The sequence below is a fragment of the Penaeus monodon genome, chromosome 3 (genome assembly GCF_015228065.2).
Source record: "Penaeus monodon isolate SGIC_2016 chromosome 3, NSTDA_Pmon_1, whole genome shotgun sequence".
In the NCBI taxonomy this organism is placed as follows: Eukaryota; Metazoa; Arthropoda; class Malacostraca; order Decapoda; family Penaeidae; genus Penaeus; species Penaeus monodon.
In genome coordinates, this window is record NC_051388.1 from 46,698,532 (window position 1) to 46,717,716 (window position 19,185).

Sequence of the window (19,185 nt, forward strand, 5' to 3'; positions counted from 1 at the left end):
AGCGGCCCCGACAGTTATAGATGGCATGAGGTTGGGAATAAACCCCAAAAGCACTAATAAATCAATAAATTGGGCACATATGCAAACAATGAATAATATGCAACTTTTTTTTTACATCTCTGATATCAGTTTATATGAGAAGACTTCTTTAAATCTATTCAAAATATAGCAAATATCTTCCTCACATCTCAAAGTCTTCCTATTTACAGTTATTAATATCTACCCATTCCAGCTTGTTGATTCTGTTGCATCATGGCCTGTTGTTGTGACATCTGAGCAGTCATCATTTGTGGGTTGTGCCCCTGGTTCATCATTCTGAAGGCTTTTAAAGAGACAATTGCGAGACGAGAGCTCCGAGGCGGTCAAAATACAAACAAGTCAATGTTGACAACCAAAACAACTTCTCTAGGGATTCGCTATATAAAAGCTTGTCCGGCATTAGTCGAGATATAGGATCATGCATATAGTATGATTATATTACATTATATGTGAATTAGTAGCTAAGTTTAAGATAAAGTGTTAATTTTATCACATGTAGCTTAAATTACATCCTATTTGGATGATTTGTTGAAATTGCCCACAAACCATTCAGGGCGATAATACTGAAAAGTCTAACATGAAAATCAAAGAACTTGAGGAAAAGGTGGAAGAAGTACAGTCGTCAAATCGAAACAAAAAAATCTGCAAGAAAAAGTTTATGAAGTAAGCAAAGTACATGAAACTGTTAAGCAGAATGAAAGCAATTTGTCAAGCAGCCAGTCTCAAATAATGGAAGAGGCAAAAAAGATGGCAGCTACATATGCCGATGTATCTAAAGTAAAGCAAACTGTAAATGAAATGGAAAAAAGGTTAGAAAAAGACATCAAAATTACAAAGGATGAAATAAAGCCAGCTTGCAGGGACGGTGGAGAAAAATGAATTTAAATCACACCTTCGACAACACGCAAGGAATGTTACAAATTTGGCTGAAGTAAACAGGGACATAGACGTATTGGGACATCAAGAAAAAAAAAAGAGTTGTAGAAGATAGAATCGAGTGATTGATTTTGTTTGCCAATGTTCTCAAGATCATAAATCCCGAATTTTCGGAGCAGAACACCATGGCTCACAGGAGGCTGGGATTATCCGAAAGGGGAAAAAAACGCCTTTTAAAGGTGGTATTCATGAATAAGCAAATGGTAACTGATGTAATAAAGAAGGCTAAAGTCCTGGCTACACACGAAGAATTTAAGAAAATCTGGATAAGAGAAAATATTACCAAAGATGACAGAGAAATACTAAAGAGAAATGGAGGAGGTAAAAAACAAAAACGAACAAAGGACTGAAGAAGAAAAAAAAATTCATTTGGAGGGTGAGAGGCCTCCAAGCAAAACAAGTTTACTCTCGGAACCAAAATGTGGAGAAGACAATCATTAGCCTTGAAGCCAAAAGGAATACCGAAAAAATATATAGAAATAGTTAATGCAAATATAAATGGTTTATGTTTGAAGTTATTAGAACTAGATACAATTAGTGAAAGTAATAAACCAGATGTAATATGCATCACTGAATCCAAACTGGATCTCTCCGTAGACTATGTAACATTAGGACTCGGAGACTACAATATTTAGAGAAAAGATAGGGCAAATGGAAATAGAGGAGGGGGGGGGGGTAGCAATATTAACAAGGAAAGGGATTATTATAAAGGAGATAGAGATTCAGCAAGACCCAATAGTAGAAGTTAAGGTAAGGGTATTATTATATTTACGGAGTAAATATAATAATAACCACAGTGTACGTGCCACCCTATACATCGATGTGGTCACAAGAAAATTACCAAAAACATATTCAAGAAACGTTAAAGATCTTGGAAGAAGTGCCTACAACTTCCGGAAACTAATGCGAAAAAAATTTTGTAACTGGGGATTTTAATGGCAAAATTGACTGGGAAAGTTTCGATCCCAGAGCTCAGCCAGGTTCGTGGAATGCGAAATTACAAGAAGTCATAAATGAGTTTTGCCTCTTCCAGAGTGTAACAGATCACACCAGGATAAGATGGCTAGATAGACCGTCTATGCGTGACCTAATATTTACAAAGCATAAAGATGACATTAAGGATATGGAGTACTGTTCTCCTCTAGGAAAAAGTGATCATGTATTAATGAAGTTGAAATACGGTCTGCTACAGGAAAAAAAACTCATTGTAAGCAAGGAAAAAAAAGGAAAGTACAATTACAAGAGAACCCTTGAAGATTTCACTGGTGACATAAACTGGGAAACCCTCTTGAACGAAGAGAACCTTGATATGGAATATTCTAAATTTTGCGAGTAGAAAAAAAAAACTGTATCAAGATTCAAAAATAAAACAAGAAATGGCCAAAAGTGTTCAGTGATAAATGCAAGAAAATGAGAGACAACAAGCAGCTCTTTTGGAAAAGGTTAAAAAGACATAGATCTCAGGCAGCGTATGAAAGGTACAAAGTAGATCTCAGGCAGCGTATGAAAGGTACAAAGTAGGAAGAAGTGAGTAAACCCAAACCACGAGGGAGGCGAAATTAGACTTTGAAAAGGATATAATCAACAAATGTACAAACCAACCAAAGCTCTTATTTAACTACATAAATAGCAAGACTAAAAGTAGAGATCAAATTAATGCCATCAAAGAGAATAACATCGTTTATACTAAGGAAGAAGAAATGTGCGAAATTCTTAATGAGAAATTTCAGTCAGTGTTTGTTTAGGACCCATACTTTGAAATAGCAAGTAACCGTACAAACGTAAATCAAAATATCGAAAATATCACACTCGAAAAGAATGAAATAAAAGACCTACTGAAAGAGTCCGCAAAGACTAAAGCACAAGGACCAGATAAGATATCCAACTGGGTTCTGAGGGAATGGGCCGAGGAATTATATACTCAGCTATTACTAATATTTCAAATTCAGTGAGACAAGGAAAACTGCCAAAAAAAATTTGCCAATGTTACACTTTCATACAAGAACGGCGACAAACAAAACCCTCGATTTATAGACCAGTTTCGTTGACTAGTGTAGTATGCAGGCTGTCCGAAAGGATAATTAGAGAACAGTGGATTGAAGTACTTGAAAAATACGATATGATATCAAATAATCAATTTGGTTTTAGGGGAGGAAAGTCATGCGTTGCAAATCTCCTCTTTCTATGATAGAGTTTCTGAAGTATTGCAAGAAAAAGACGGCTGGGTGGATTGTGTATACTTAGAAGGAATTTGATAAGGTGTCTCATAGAAGACTATTATCGAAATTAGAACACCTAGGAGGAGTTGAATGGCAAACTCCTCGAATTGGATGGAAGACTTTCTCCATGAAAGACAGATGAGAACCGTAATTAGAGGGAAGCACTCTACATGGCGACGAGTAACTAGCGGAGTACCTCAAGGATCGGTCTTGGCGCCAATTATGTTTACTATTTTCATAAATGATTTAAGGTCAAACGTAAACCCAGGTAGTTATCTGAATATGTTTGCAGACGACGCGAAATATAAAAAAAAACATATATACATATATGTATATATATATATATATATATATATATATATATATATATATATATATATATATATATATATATATATATATATATACACACACACGACGTCTCATGCCAACGCCTCCGAAGTAACACCGAGAACATATTCATTTGGAGTTGTACATGGAAAATAGACTTAACACTAATAAATGTCATGCAGTCAGGTTCGGAGAAAGTAAAAGTCGTCCAATACAAGGAGACGTAATATTAAACCAAGCAGATAAAGAAAAAGACCTTGGAATAACCATAAACAGGAGCCTAAGCCCAAATGGTCATATAAATGACAAGGTTCATAATTGATTGCTAGCATAAAGAGGGCATTCGTGCGTGTGGCCGAAGACACGGTAAAGAAAGTCATTACTGCCATCGTAAGACCTAGTCTTGAGTATGGTGCACTGGGATAGAGTCCACACTTAAAAAAAAGAAGATATAAATGAACTAGAAAGAATTGAAAGAGCAGACACAAAATGAGCACCTCCTCTAAGAGAAATGAGCTACGAAGAAAGATTACAGAAATTATGTCTTACTACTTTGGAAGAAAAAGAAGTGACATGATAGTGATGTTCACAGAAAGGGTGAAGTTGAAACATGGAATAATCTTCCAAATAATGTTGCGTGTGCCAAAAATATGCGTCAGTTTAAAAAGTTAATGATAATATAATTATAGCAGACGGGATCATCTGAGCTTAGCTCTTCTCCCGTATTGGAACAACTATTTAAGAACACACACACACACACACACACACACACACACACGCACACGGACACGCACACGCACACGCACACGCACACGCACACACGCACACGCACACACACACATACACACACCCACACACAAATATATATATATATATATAATATTAGATATATATATAAAAATATATATATATAAATAGATTGAGAGAGAGAGAGAGAGAAGAGAGAGAGGGGGAGGAGAGGGGGAAGAGAAAAGAAGAGAGAGGAAAAGAGGAGAAAAAGGAGAGAGGAAAAGAGAGAGAGAGAGAGAGAGAAATGGGCAACGTAACAAGTCATCGTGCCCGCTTATTTCTATATGTGACACAAGGATGTAATCGATGGTGATTATCTTTAGATAATATTAGAAACAAATCTTTTGTTGATTTGTACTATTTATTTATTTTTTCGGTTCCCCTTCACTTCTGGAGGAAAGGCATTTCAGCTTAATTGATAACTAAATATAGGACAGTCTTTTGCTGAGTCATGCTACCCTGATATTAGATTCTCCATTTATTCTACAATCAAATACGATGCGATGTATTCGTTCATTATTAAGCCGTATTAGATTACTTTCTAATGTTGGTTCACGGATTTGATATCTCTACTTGCGTGTATTTGTTTTTGGAATGTGGCAGCATGAAAGGAAATGGTAAAAAAAATATATTGATTAAAAGCTACTCATAATCATTTTTAATATCTTCACGGTGTAGCATTGCCTTAAATTACTAAAATATGAAACAGCCTTTCAAAGCACCACAGATATTTTTTGCATGAATTATATGGAGAATCTTTGTTTACACGTTTTAGCACGCATATATGCACAGTCAAGTAAAATAATATTTATAAAAACACGTGCAAATATTGAAAAGCCATACGTCGGGGATACGTGTCTATACAAAAATATATATGCTTTACTGTGCAGTGATTGTAGCTTTCCATACCCTGCCACGCGGACAAATTGATATGTAATATTTTTTTAAACACAGTTGATTATCATATTAATGATAGTTTCATAAATGAGACACTAAACAATGAACAGAGAAACAAATTCACAGAACTACCTGCTAATTCGAAACCCTTATACGCATGTTACCAACCAACAATGCACTTCCTTATTTTCACCGAGTTTCAATATAAAGGAAAAAAGCATTTATTTAAAACAAGAAGGGGTAATTTGTATTAGCACAACATCAAAATTAATGGTTATGTTCAAAATTTGTGAAAATGCAGAAAAATATACTGAAAAAATATGAAATACGGTAGTGAAGATATCCCCTTGAAGTCCCGTGTTGTTGTTGGTGAGGAGTTTCAGAGGCGCTTGACGATCACCACTCTGCCTTGGAAATTCTCAATTTTACACGACTTCCAATGTGATGTGATGATTTTTCTTCCCTGGACGTATTAGCTGGACGCACTTGAGCAACTCGGATACATGATAAGCAGCGAGACCTGACAGACATTGGAGAGAACCTTTAATGACAGCTTGGATCACCCGCCAACCTTCGAGCTTTGAACGGCTGAGAACGTTTTCCTCGTCTTTGTAATTGTTCCAGCTTCAGCACGAAAAACATCACTATTGAGGGGACAATGCCAGGGAAGAAGAAGAAATACAATGCCAGGTTTCCGCCGGTGAGTAGAACTAATATTTGGCTCTGTATGTGACTGTGGGAGGTTGGCATATATTTATTTTCCTATTAGTAATCGGAATGAAATGTACGCCCTTTGATATTTGACTGACGTTGTATTTGCAAGTACTGTTTAAGTTTGGATGAGTTGCTGTTAAATTTTAGCCATTTTATTAGGATATTTTGGTTGGGGAAAGTCAGTGAGTCACTTATGTTTTGCTTGGTGGGAGCTGTTCCTGTGGTGGGCGTATTTTGTCAGTTTTGGTTGCTCTAGGCTATGCATTGTCAGGCTAATGTTATCTAAGAAATGTGATTATAGTTAGTGCTTTGATTATTGTTTATAAAAAAATATACAATTAAAGCTGAAATGTAAGTATTATCAGATAATGTCATAGTCAGTGAATTCCTAAAAACTAATTCAGCACATAATTTTTTAATATATTCCATTCAACAATTTTCGAACAGAAATTGTTAGTGTGGAGGATATTACTATAGTATAATTAGTATCAATATCAAATGTCATGTTTCATATCAACGAACCTGTTTGAATGTCCATTTCATCTTTTGCTAAATGTGTATGCCAAAATACAGAGAACATATAAATCCCCCTGTAGCAATGGAAATGTCAAATACCGATTGTGAAAATTTTGTGCTGAAAACTATTTTAGACCTCCATGGTGATTTATTGTCTAATGAGGGATGAGCTAAAGACCTGTCTTCATTGAATATAGTGGTAAATATAGATTGGCCTTTGTCTGGATATAGAAAGTGTGGGAACCTTGTATTACATGACACAAATAGGTATCTGTGATATCAGATAAATTCTCTGTTATCATAACATTCGATAACATTTTTATTTGCAATTTGAAATGAAATCGTATCAAAACAGACTGTAGTAGATGGGGCTTATCTTCCACTTGTCTGGTGGTTTATCTTTTTGGGGAGTGTTTGTAGTGGGTGACTGCCAGAGAGGCTCCCCAGTCAGTGAAGAATTGGGCAGCTGAGTGCTCTGGAGGGTCTTGAGTTGCTGATCTTCTTTCAGGATTCCGAAGCTTAAATACACAGAGGCAGTGTAGGCAAACAGGGAATGAGGGGAATGTCAACCAGTCATGTCTTGGCAGTGAATCGTGAGAAGCGCCTGCTAGTGAGAGAGCGAGGATGAGGTGTTGGACCTGATATGACCCAATCTGGGAAGAATGTGGAGCTGCAGGTTGTGGGTTGTGCTGCTATAAGACTAAAGAAAGGCTATCCAGTAACCAGTCAGATGCCTAGAAGCTCTAAAGATTTTAAAAAGTTAAACATTGTCATTCTCTATGGTTTAATTACCTGCAAAAACAAATTTTTGAAGTCACTCATGATGTTTGCAGGGCTGTACACACTGGGACCCTACCGTATTCACTCCAACATCATCACTACATGAAAACTACAATTAAGTATCACGGCGGCTCAAACATGAATCTACCGTTAAAAAAAAAAACAGAAAAACACACTGGTTAGGGAACTACAGTTATTTATAGTAGGAAGGTTTATTTGGTGAGCTTTGTGGAGTAATTCCTTGTAGTACCGACACACTCGCCAGAGACTCCATGTCACAAAATTTATTAAAGAATCTGTTCTATCTGAAGGGAGGGATGATAGGGGCTCAGCCCCCTACCATCCCATGGTAAACATTGTCTTCACCTCAGTATTCACAAACAAGATAGAGCTGAAACTTGGGACCACCAAGTGAACTTAGTCTGTGAGTGGTGCTTCATCATTAATTTGCCCTAGTTTAGGGTGTTTAAACTGTAAAGATTAACTCTTTGTAGTAGTTTGTGCATTTTGAATGGGATGTGTGTTCATTAGTTTGAGTTGGAGACTCAGTCTCTGATAGATGCAGTCCTGTTGTAAACTTGCACTGAAATTTTTACCTTGATTTGATAGGACACCCTCTAACATGAATGAGTTAATATTTATGATATATGTAACCCTTTTGTTATGAAAATATATTTAGTGGTCATTCCTGTTCAGTGGATGTATCTAACAGTGGAATTTTTACCACTAAATGCCAAATGTGGATTTATCTTGTTTCCTTCAAAAAGTTTCCTTATACATTAGAACTGTGCTGTTGCCATCTTTGAGCACCCTTGCAAAACCCAAGGTATTGTTGCTTGGATGTAGACCACTGTAATTTCATTTTATATAGCATATTTTCATCTTATTTCTATGTGTTTTCAATAATGATATATATATATATATGTATATATATGTAATATATGTATAATATATGGTATATATATATTATTTATGTATATATATGTATATATATGTATATATATAGGTATATATATGTATATATATATACACATATATGTATATATATATGTATATATACACACATATATATGTATATATATATGTATATATATGTATATAAAGTATATGTGGTAAAATATGTATATATATGTATATATACATATACATATACATATATATAAGGCCGCGGTGGCCAAGTGGTTAGAGCATCGGACTCAAGAGTGGCACGATGGCAATCTGAGTTCGAGGGTTTGAGTCACCAGCCGGCGCGTTGTTCCCTTGGCCAAGGAACTTCACTTTGATTGCTTACCTAGCCACTGGGTGGCCAAGCCTGCCCAAGTCAGTGCTGGTCCCAAGCCCGGATAAAATAGAGAGAATAATTACCTAAAAAGTAACACGGACTCTCCGTGGAAAGGAGCTGGGGACCCTATCATGTACTCACTCCAAGAGCATCACAACTTGAAAACTACAATTAAGTTTCATGCTGTGACCACGGCAGCTCAAACATGAACCTACCGTAAAAAAAAAGAAAAAAAAAAAAGAGAGAAAAAAAAAAAGAAAAAGAAAGGAAAAGAAAACATACACACATATATATGTATATATAGAAATATATATGTATATATACACATATATATATATATACACATATATATGTATATATACACATATATATGCACAATATAATATATATATATACATATATACTATAAAATATATTATATAGATATATAACATATATATACATATATATATATATATATAATAATATAATATAATATATATAATATATAATATAGAATATTATATTATATATATATAATATATATATATATATATAATTATATAATATAATATTATAATTATATATATATAAAAATTATATATATATATTATAATATATATATATATATATATATATATATATATATTTATATATATGTATATTTATGTTATATGTATATTATATGTTATATATATGTATATATATATATAATATATATATAACATAACATATATATTATATACATACATATATATGTATATAATTAATTAATTAATTAATTAATTAATTAATTAATTAAATTAATTAATTAATTAATTAATTTAATTAATTAATTTAATTAATTAATTAATTAAACTGTATGATTATGATTTCTAGATAAACTGTATTGAAACCATAAAACTCATTTTCCACAAGTGTTCACCATGTGTATGTGCAGCCTACCAGTCTTTTTCATTATTAGCTAGATCAGGTGTTAAAGAATATGAACATGTTCTGAATCTGTGCATTAGATTGCCAGGCAGAGTTGAGGGCAACCATTTAGTCTAACCCCTAAAAACCCCAGCTTGTCCCCTCACCCATACACATACACCCTTGCAAAAAAGGCCTGATTTTTCATTTCACTTGCGAAAATTTTAGTTGCGGGTATTCAAGAGCTCATTTTTACATAACGGAAAATGTATGTTTCATTGTCATATATCAAATACATAGAGTATTAACCCATTCCTGATGGGTGGCATGTACGCACATGCCATGGCATGGCGGGACTATCTGCCGGGGGCATGTATGTACATGCCATGGTGTATGTATGGAGATGCCATGAGTTATTTTTTGTTACAATCACAGCAAAATATTATTTTTCTGCCAGTGAAAGTGTGATTAAGTCGTTTTTAAAATTTTCTCATTTTTACTATGGGGAAAAAAAAAAAAAATGCAACAAACCGACGATTTCAACTTCATGATGCTGCACACTGCTTATTTTATTCAGACTATAGACTGAATAATGATCAACAATGGAGTCTATATAACAACAAAAATACCCTTCAGTCTCGATTTATCAAGAAGTTTGGCAAGTAGAGACTTTAGAAAATAATGAAAACTGAAAATACAACATATCTTTGTAGTATTACGAAGAAACGCCATGGGATGCTGGTATTTGACATGAGTAGTCGTGCATGCTAGGGCGACGATATAAGCCCCCGGCAGCGGGGCCCGGGCCACTATGAATAGTACCCTTCGGGAAAGAGTTAACAGAGCACAAAGAAAATACTGTTATAGGTACCCCTCAAATATATATATACATAATTAATCTTATAAAGCACAAAGGTATATATTTACATGTGTTTGTAAGCATTCAGATGTTTAAATAGTAAAAACAATGATGTAGCAGTATTATATAAGAGTATAGTATGTGGAAGAGGAATGAATTGAAAGTGGATTTGGATCAAGGAAATTTGCCATTCATTACCAGAATAACGAAATAACTACAACTTTCCATGTACAGGAAGAAAGAGTCGGAAATCACAGTTGTCTGAGTGGCTTGGGGAACGGAGGTAAAGGGTGAGATGAAAGTATGAGATTATTGTTGTGGTTGTGGCTGGAAGAAACTTGTCAGTCAGATTCTTTAGTGAATACTTCATATATATACATATGTCTCATTGAAAATGAAAAAGTTGTAGATAAACTAAGCCTGCCAGTTTGATTAGCCTTCTCTGATGGTGGTAAATAGTAAAGTTTGCAGATTATGTGGAAAGCTATGATCATAGTGAATAAGATCAAGTTGTTTTTAGATTTGCATATCTAATTATCACTGTTGAAGTTTTAGGGCAATGTTGGGGAAGTGATGCAGTGTTAGAAATGTTTGGGGGCAATATTGAGACAATAAGTGGAGTGCACATGCCACATTTCTGGGATTTGAGGAAAGTTGCTCTCATTCTGGACGAGGTGATTGCTGTAAAGTATTAGGAAATGAGGGTTATGCCACCTAGGAAAATAATTGAGAGGACCCTCCATTATTATGGCATGTATACATGCCATCCAGAATTCTAGCCCACCCATAGGATGGCAAGTATAGATGCCAATCTTTTTCATTGGTTTGAATAGACTACACATGAAAAATGAGGCATATTCATCATAATATATACTGTATACCAACAAATACTCTATTTATATATATATATATATATATATATATATATATATATATATATATATATATATATATATATATATATATATATATATATATATATATATATAATATAAAGAGAACAAATAATGCTGCAAGTATCATAGTCATTGAAGAAGGTGACTTTATGAAGGGAGAGGAGATACTTTGGGAAAGGGGCAAGTGATGGGATTTAGGATGTAGTAAGATGACTGAAGGGAATATAGAGGAAGGAAAAGCCACTCAGAAATATGGAAGAGAATCCAGTGGAATAGGAGGAAGTATAAGGATGGGGAGCCAGATAGGTCTCTCTGGCCTTGAGACAGGAGATAAGATGCTAGACCATAGCAGATATACTAGTTTACACTCACAAAATCCTAATCACATCAAAATAGAGCTGAGAAAACAGCCTTTCAGTTTTGAAAAGCTGATGCTCAGTAGTGAATACTTTCATGAAAGCTCAGTTTAGTAGTATACAGTATTCAGTTAAGGATTCTTAATCTTTATAGGTTAAAACAGTGGCCAGTATTTTTAAAAAGTTTCCTCTTATACTTTGTATTATCACATATTATATTGCACAATTATGTTGCAGTTAAGAACAAATGCAGGTTTATAAAGGAAAATATTCTATGGTGAAGATACTTTTGAGTGGTGAAATGTCATTATTGGTGAGTTATTGGTTTGTGTACAGTTGTTTGGTATGACATCCTTTCCATAGAAAATGGCAAGCATTGTTTAATGTTCTTAGGATGATAGGGTTTAAGGAGTAATTATGAGTGAAATACAGCTTGTGAAGCCTGTTTAATAAAAAAGTAATTGATTGTGAAAATTGAAGTGCATTGATACAAAACAAAGGAGTGATATACAGGCTAGTCTAAGCACTATAGCAGCATGTAACAAAGTTACATGCTTTATTTATAAGAATTTATAACTATTTGCTTCCTTTTTCTTTTGCCACAGGCCCGTATCAAGAAAATCATGCAGACAGATGAAGAGGTTGGGAAGGTTGCGGCAGCAGTTCCAGTCATTATCTATATCCTTTTAAACATAGAGTCCTGAATTTATTTTGTATAGTCTTGATAATTTTATATCATAATTCATATGTGAGGTGAATGGGAGAATAAGAAAGTGAGTGATTGATTGATTTGATTGATTGATTGGCCGATTGATTGAAATAGTGACTGAGAGTAAAGTGAAAGATTAAGAGAGTTAAGGAGAGCAACTGTGAGTGAATTGTTAAGAGAGATTATCAGTGTAAGTGGATACAGTACCTTGGTATGTAGGGTTTGTAGGTAAATGTGGTATGTTTGGCCATTTTTTATCAGTATATTGTTAATACTAGTGAAACTTCAAGGTTTTTATGATGTATACCATATTTTCATTGCAATATATTTCCTTAACATGTATTCACCTAGAGGGCTAGAATTGTTTGTTGAGTCACTTTTGACACGTGCAGGAGAAATTACCACAGCCCGCCATGCACGGACACTGACGCCAGCCCACTTGTAAGTTAACTATTTAGGGTATAACTCCATAAGTTAATATTTGCAAATTTTATACAATACTTAATGTTCAGGTTAATAATGTGAAATAATACATTAGCAGGTATAGGTAATATGCTACTAATTTTTGTCTTTTTGTATCTCAGAAAGCATTGTATTATGGCAGAGAGGAGATTTGACTTCCTGCAGGACCTAGTTGCTTCTGTAGCTGATATAAATGCTGATGGTGACACTGAGCCAGGGACTCCTACTCCACGCACTCCAATGACGCCTGTAACACCTTCGTTTCCCATGCCAGGAAGTGCGCCCGCAATGCCTAATACACCTCCAGCATATCCTCTCACCACTCCAATTTCAGCGCCACCGCCAGGTCAGAGAATTTGGGATTTCCGTAGCATTGTTGGTGCATAATGAAATAGGAAGGAGTTGACAAAGATTTGATAATATATTATCATGATATTGTATTTTGTGTTGAATTTTGTTTAGTGTTTCTAAAAGTTTGAATATTAATTGCAAAGAGCAGTGCTTTTGTGTGTATTTGTATAGAGATTGTAATAATATTGCTGGTATTGCTGATCACTTTAGGGAGGCTCTTTATAGTAAGTGAAAACCTGCCTTAGTAAAGCATTGCACAGCATTGTTGATTTTGTTTTGAAGTAGATATTTATCAATGAAGTCATGATTTGCTTTCGTTAAAGTAATGTGGAATATTATGATCATTACTTGTAAAGGAGTAACAGAGAAAATCAGGTTTGACATGAATACTCTAAAATTTATTTTATGATTTTTACTCATTTTGATGGAAGATACTTTAGCAAGTGCCACTAATTTTGATTTGACTGATTTTTTCAGTGATTGTTATCAATTTTCTTGAAGATATGCTTATTATACCTTTATATAGATATTAGAAATGGAGGAGTATTTGACTTGCTAAAGGAAAAGTAAGTTACTGTGCAGATAATGTATAGAAATTATTTGTAATAGGTGAAAGCTGGGCAGAAAACAAAGAACAAAGAGGACGAGGAAGAGGAAGAGGAAGAGGTCGTGGGAGAGGAAGAGGAAATGCTTCAGCAACAGCAGCTGTTGCTGGGCGGGGCACACCTAGACCGAGGTCAGTAAACAAGATTTTATAGTTAACAGAATCAGTATGTAGGCACACTGTGTTCATATTTATTTTTGATATACCCTAACCCTCTGCTATTGTGCCTAATTGGTCATTCTTCTACACATGATAGCAAAACATAGTGGAACTCAGAGATTAATGTGAATAATTCTAAGTGTTTTTTGGGTGGATTTTCTGCCTACACATTTTGTTAATATTTCCCCTAACAAGAAATATCTTCAGCAGTATTACAAGTAACAAGTAGAGAATCTAAAACAACAAAATTTCATTGAAAATGATTTACTGAATTAATATCAAAATGAAATGAATGCTGAACTTATTAAGAACCTAAAAGAATGTCAAAGTTTCTGTTAGGTTGAATGGTGGCTGAAATGGGTATACAGTGTTGGCTAATGGCCACTAAAGGGCTCACATGCTTGCAACTCACTTAATAGAACTTCTGTCCTTTGAAGGTCAAGATTACACGTCTTGTCAACTCCAATTGCACTGTTCATATACTGGTGAAAGTACAAATATTGGTTAGTCACTGAGTAACAATGGCCAATAATGGGACCATTTAAAATTTGCATAATACCAAGGTCAAAGTCTATCTAATTTCAAAACAACTAATGCACTGAATTTTTGTGCAAATTTTGGTGGATGGTAGCAGTGGGGAACATGTGATAGGAAAGGGGTGAGTTCATGTGAATATACATAGCAGTTTGATGATATATGAGAGTATATACACTTATGAAAGTGTGAGTTGTAGAGTGGCAGCAGGGCATTGTATTGTGTGAACAGGGATTTGTTTGGTTAGAAATACAGTAATTCTGTTCTTGTTTATCAAGATCTTTACATGATCAAGAACATGATTCACTGTTTAAATTGTATAAAGAAAAAGTGCCAGCTGCAGGGTTAACTAAGAAATATCTTTTTGTCTTACATATTTCTCTTTTCTTTTATATTTTAAACATTGTCATGAGTGACTATATAAAACATCCTTGCAGGTTTTAACATTTTTCCATGACACTCAGTATCATTTGACAGCACACTTTTAAAAGATATACACTTCTAATCACATGACACAGTTATATGTGCATAAATGACCTACGTTTGGAATTAATGTAGAATTCGTTATCACACTAGGTTGATGGCTGTGGGGTAGTGTGTAGGAGGTGTAACATGGAGTGTGAGTGAGGGAGGAGGACACTGAGGCATGACATTCCTGTGCAACCAGTATAGAAATGTCTTTATTCCTATCATTCATCATTCAGTCTCTGCTTTTCCTTCTCAGAACCTCAAGACCTTTGGCGAGTCATTTTATAAGTTGCTACTTTTATTTCTGAGGATTAGCATTGCTACAGGGTTTGACCCTCTACTTGTGATACCATATACTTAAAATCATGTATGAAGCTTGTCTGCTGCCACTTCAACTGGCACACCATAGTTATATTTTGCAGGAAGTGCCAATAACCACCAGCAGTATTAAATTTTAGGCAATTTTTTCTGCAAACATGGTTTTATACAAGTATATGTGTATACATAAGCAGTGAGAGGAAGTGGGAGGTGAGGGTTAAGAAAGTGCTTTTTTTTAGGAGTTTTGCATAAATGCATGTGATATAATGGTTGAAAGTAGCACCATTCCTTGGATTTTTTCCTGAATATTTTCTAAATTTTCAGATATATTTGTGTTTTTACCTAAACTCCCTTACAGTGAGAGACCTATTATTAATGTGATACTGATATTTTCCAAAACCTTACCCACAGGATGGATCAGAAACAGATGAAGAGGTGATTGCAGTGGCAGAAAATCCCAGTGGAAACTCCAGAAAGTCACCTTCACCTCCACACTCAAACCCAGTACCCCCCACCCTGAAAACACAGCCAAAGTAAGTGTCACAGGTTGAGAAGCCAAGTTAGAAGACCTTTGGTAATAATTTGTCTGTTTAAAGCATTAGAGGTATTGCTTTATTTTTACTATAAGTTTTTGGAATAGCAGTAATGTAATATTTTTAAGCTATTGTTTGATCGTAGTCCAATTTTATAATAATCCTGTACCTTAATGCACACAACTTATGTTATCTAGTGTAAGTTTATGTGCTTTAGTGATGATGATTATTATTATTTTTTTTTTCAGAAGTGACAGTTCACAGATTCCTGGCCTACAGATATCTGTTGGTGGAGGGTTTACCCTTGGTGGAGCAGCAGGAACAGGTAACAGCCCAATCACTTCTTTGTCATCTGTGCTCACCACCTCTGCAGTTGGTACTGGTCAGGGCATTCAAATCACCATCCCTGCATTACCTGCTTCAGGCATTAATGTTTCTGAAGGGGAGGTATCACCAGCTGCCAGTGTTACAAAGTCTCCAAACCAGTCTCCCAGCAGACAACTCACAGCTGGGGTACGCCCTTCATTTGGAGTACCTGTTCCAGTTATAACTTCAGTTCATGCCCTACAGAACAAGCCACAAGGGCCCACCTCATTGACATCATCTGTTAAACCTCTACCTTCCCAGTTGTCAATTAATAACCAAGTTGATGAAGATTATGATTCTTAGTGGTGTAAACTTTGTTTGAGTTAAAGTATGTAAATTATAAAGTTACCTCTCCTAAGTAAGCTAATGATAAGTCTTTTCAAATCTCATTACACTTGAGAACAAAGTTAAAGATACCTCTTATAATTTGTCTCTCTTATTTAAGCCTTTCAGCTCAGTGTCCTTGTTAAGTATCATGATATAGCTTACTGGAGACACTAACAAGATTTAAACATTGAAAGAGTTGGAACAGTTTCAGCTGTAAGCACTATTTTAAAGGTGTTATAATTATGATTTCATTTGTGATCATTGTATTCAGTGCTTGAGAACGTGATATTAAAAGGAAAGTATTGATTTTATGTCTTGTGTATATTAAAGTCAGATGCAGATTTGTCTTGTAAGTATAGTGATGTAAGGAGTCAGATTTTCTCATCAGTGGTATTCTAGTATTATTAATTGTGATAAAAGGGTATTGTGATTCCTTTCACTTACTTTGGGAAATATATGTAATGCCAAATGTGAGATCAGGGTATGGAAATCTACTTTGCTCAATGCACGTGCAGAAGGTGATGACCCACTATGGTTAATTCATTTATTTTGTTGCTATCACTTCAAGTTGTATCTATTAGAATTGGTGATGTTATATGTCTGTCATAGAATTTTGAAATACATTACAAAAATTATCAGAAAGTGATACATGCAAAGGAAAAGGACTTGGAAAAGAAAGGTGAAGAGGAAGCCAAATAATGAATGATAAAAGTAAGATATGGATATTTAAGGGATAGTTGTCTGCTTGTGTTATTGATGAATTTTATGGCATATGTATATTTTTCATGGCAAGGATGAATGAGGTTACAGTTCTCAAGATGATACTTTTCTGTACAATAAGTACTTCAGATAATACATTAACAAGATATATTTTAGGTTATGGATGATGAGAGCACCTATTCACGAGAGAGCTACCAGCCTTTTGATTAATTCTTTTCTTGCATCTTCTGCATTTTTTTTTCAAATATATATGTATAATATATTTATCCAACTGAAATACCAGTTGGATAATATCTTTCATTGGCTCAGCTGTGTAAAAAATACAGATTAAAAGGCCCTGCATATTACTTTTAGATAAGCATTGGTTTCAGAGATTATTTACCAGTCTATATAAGGTAGTGTAGGCCATGAACCTACCTAACTAAACCATGAACAATAGAATGTCTATTCAGTATTCACCTCTAAGCATTTTAATATGAATGTCTCTTTCATTTAATGTCTGTTTCATGTATTGTCTTTTTATTCATGTTTTTTCTGACCTATGCAATATGGCTGTCATTTCTGAGGACATTACACCAGTGAAAATGTGTGTATAAAGGAAAGATCACTGTGTATTCTTTTTAAATCAGTAATGAAGTATGATATAAAATTCCAAAATATATATATATAGAAGATACTAATATCAAATTTATGTTTTGATGCAGTATATGGGGAAATACCAGTTTTAATAAGTGGCATTTTGGCTACAGTCAGTGAGCTTTCCCTGTGTTTGTTTTTATCATTACTTTTTTATTATTTTCTTCTAAATGATACCATTGATTTTGCGATATATACCATTTGCTTATTTCCTTTTAAGGTGAAAGTTATTAATTTTGAAGACAAGAGCTTTTACTGATCTTAAATACTTTCATAAGAACTAAGTTTGGATCAGATAATGTTTTGCAAAAAGAAGGTTAGTGTTGTAATTTACCATTTTGACATGTAGCTGTCTATAGGTTGTGTATTGTTTATTTTTTCTAAATTTGGAGATTTGCTTCATTGAAATGGTTTCTTTCTTACAGCTTTTTTCATTATTGATGGTTTCATGTAGTAGAGAGTCAGATAATTTTCACGTTAGACTTGATTTTATATTGATTGAACTGAATAAGAAGAGGGAAGTGTTAATATGAAGTAGGGAGGATAACAAATCAAATATAAGAATATTGCCTAGAAGGAGGAAGTCACAGTTATTTTACATTTTCATAATTAGCATAGATATTAATAAATAGATTCAGTTCTGGGAATCAAAATCCTCAGTGCAAAGATGATTTAAAAAGGGTGTGTGATCAACATTTTAGTATTTTAAAGACTGATTGGAAATCATAGTATATTTTATGATATTTTTTTGCTGTAGGGGATTAAAATCACTCTAAAACTGGCATGGTTATAGTTAACATTGCACCAGCTGTAAGAGTTCATGCTTAGGAAGGTTTTCATTTTTCCGATTAATGTATAAGTTTGTTATGTTTAGTGTTAACAATCTTTTTTGGCTCTGCAGTTGAAGATCCAACAGAGAAAGAGTCTGGAAGTACATATGCTATATTCTTGTACCCTGAAAATGCCTGATTATATAACATGTTGAGTTTTCAACTTGTTTTAAGTACAAAAATGACTTCTTCTCCATGTGCTAAATATGTTGTCTTGATATTCTTTCATTGTGTATGTTTCAGTTACTTTTTTTTCATTCTTAATGTGTTTTACATACAGGGATACTGTCATGTTAGGGCTAATGCAATACAATTGATGCATAATATACCTTGTAAGATGACATGAATCACTGGTTACATTGTGTAACAATATTTTACTACCATAGAAATACAAATCTTGGAATAATAGTTGTTTTCTTGTTACTCATAAAACAATATTTACACAATCAGGTGGATAGAGAATAGATAAAGAAAATTATTTTTAGGGAAAGCTTTAGCTCAGTGGTTTCCAAACTTTTCCAGGCTGGTGCCCCCTTGGCTCCTAAGTGGAGTTATAGCACACATGCAAACAAACTTTTTTTTGTATGTTTCAAATTGAAAATAGTGAGATAAAACCTTGATTTCACATGAGAAAATTTAAAAGCAAAATGAAACAGACAGCCTG

At 34.2% G+C, this 19,185-nt stretch overlaps 2 protein-coding genes across 2 annotated transcripts in view; one reads left to right on the forward strand and one right to left on the reverse strand.

Moving 5' to 3' along the window:
- Positions 1-395, reverse strand: part of LOC119595544 (ataxin-8-like) — a 12,163-nt gene extending 11,768 nt beyond the window's left edge. Inside the window, exon 1 of the mRNA XM_037944665.1 lies at positions 224-395. Coding sequence (XP_037800593.1) covers positions 224-314 — 91 coding nt within the window. The 5' untranslated portion in view covers positions 315-395. The remainder of the gene's footprint in view (positions 1-223) is intronic.
- A 5,154-nt stretch (positions 396-5,549) lies between these two features.
- Positions 5,550-18,927, forward strand: LOC119586614. Its single transcript, XM_037935365.1, has 10 exons — positions 5,550-5,910; positions 12,110-12,182; positions 12,561-12,654; positions 12,798-13,021; positions 13,636-13,766; positions 14,227-14,292; positions 14,900-14,942; positions 15,028-15,134; positions 15,500-15,642; positions 15,891-18,927. The coding sequence occupies exons 1-10, from the start codon at positions 5,869-5,871 to the stop codon at positions 16,309-16,311; spliced, it is 1,344 nt and encodes a 447-aa protein (XP_037791293.1). The 5' UTR covers positions 5,550-5,868; the 3' UTR covers positions 16,312-18,927.
- The last annotated feature ends 258 nt before the right edge of the window (positions 18,928-19,185 follow it).

Excerpts from the sequence above, each read along its gene's own strand:
- LOC119586614 (XM_037935365.1), top strand. The coding sequence starts at position 5,869 with ATGCCAGGGAAGAAGAAGAAATACAATGCCAGGTTTCCGCCG. Across the intron at positions 5,911-12,109 it reads ACAATGCCAGGTTTCCGCCG|GCCCGTATCAAGAAAATCAT; the intron begins GTGAGTAGAACT and ends CTTTTGCCACAG. Across the intron at positions 15,135-15,499 it reads CAGGGTTTGACCCTCTACTT|TTTCCAAAACCTTACCCACA; the intron begins GTGATACCATAT and ends TGATACTGATAT.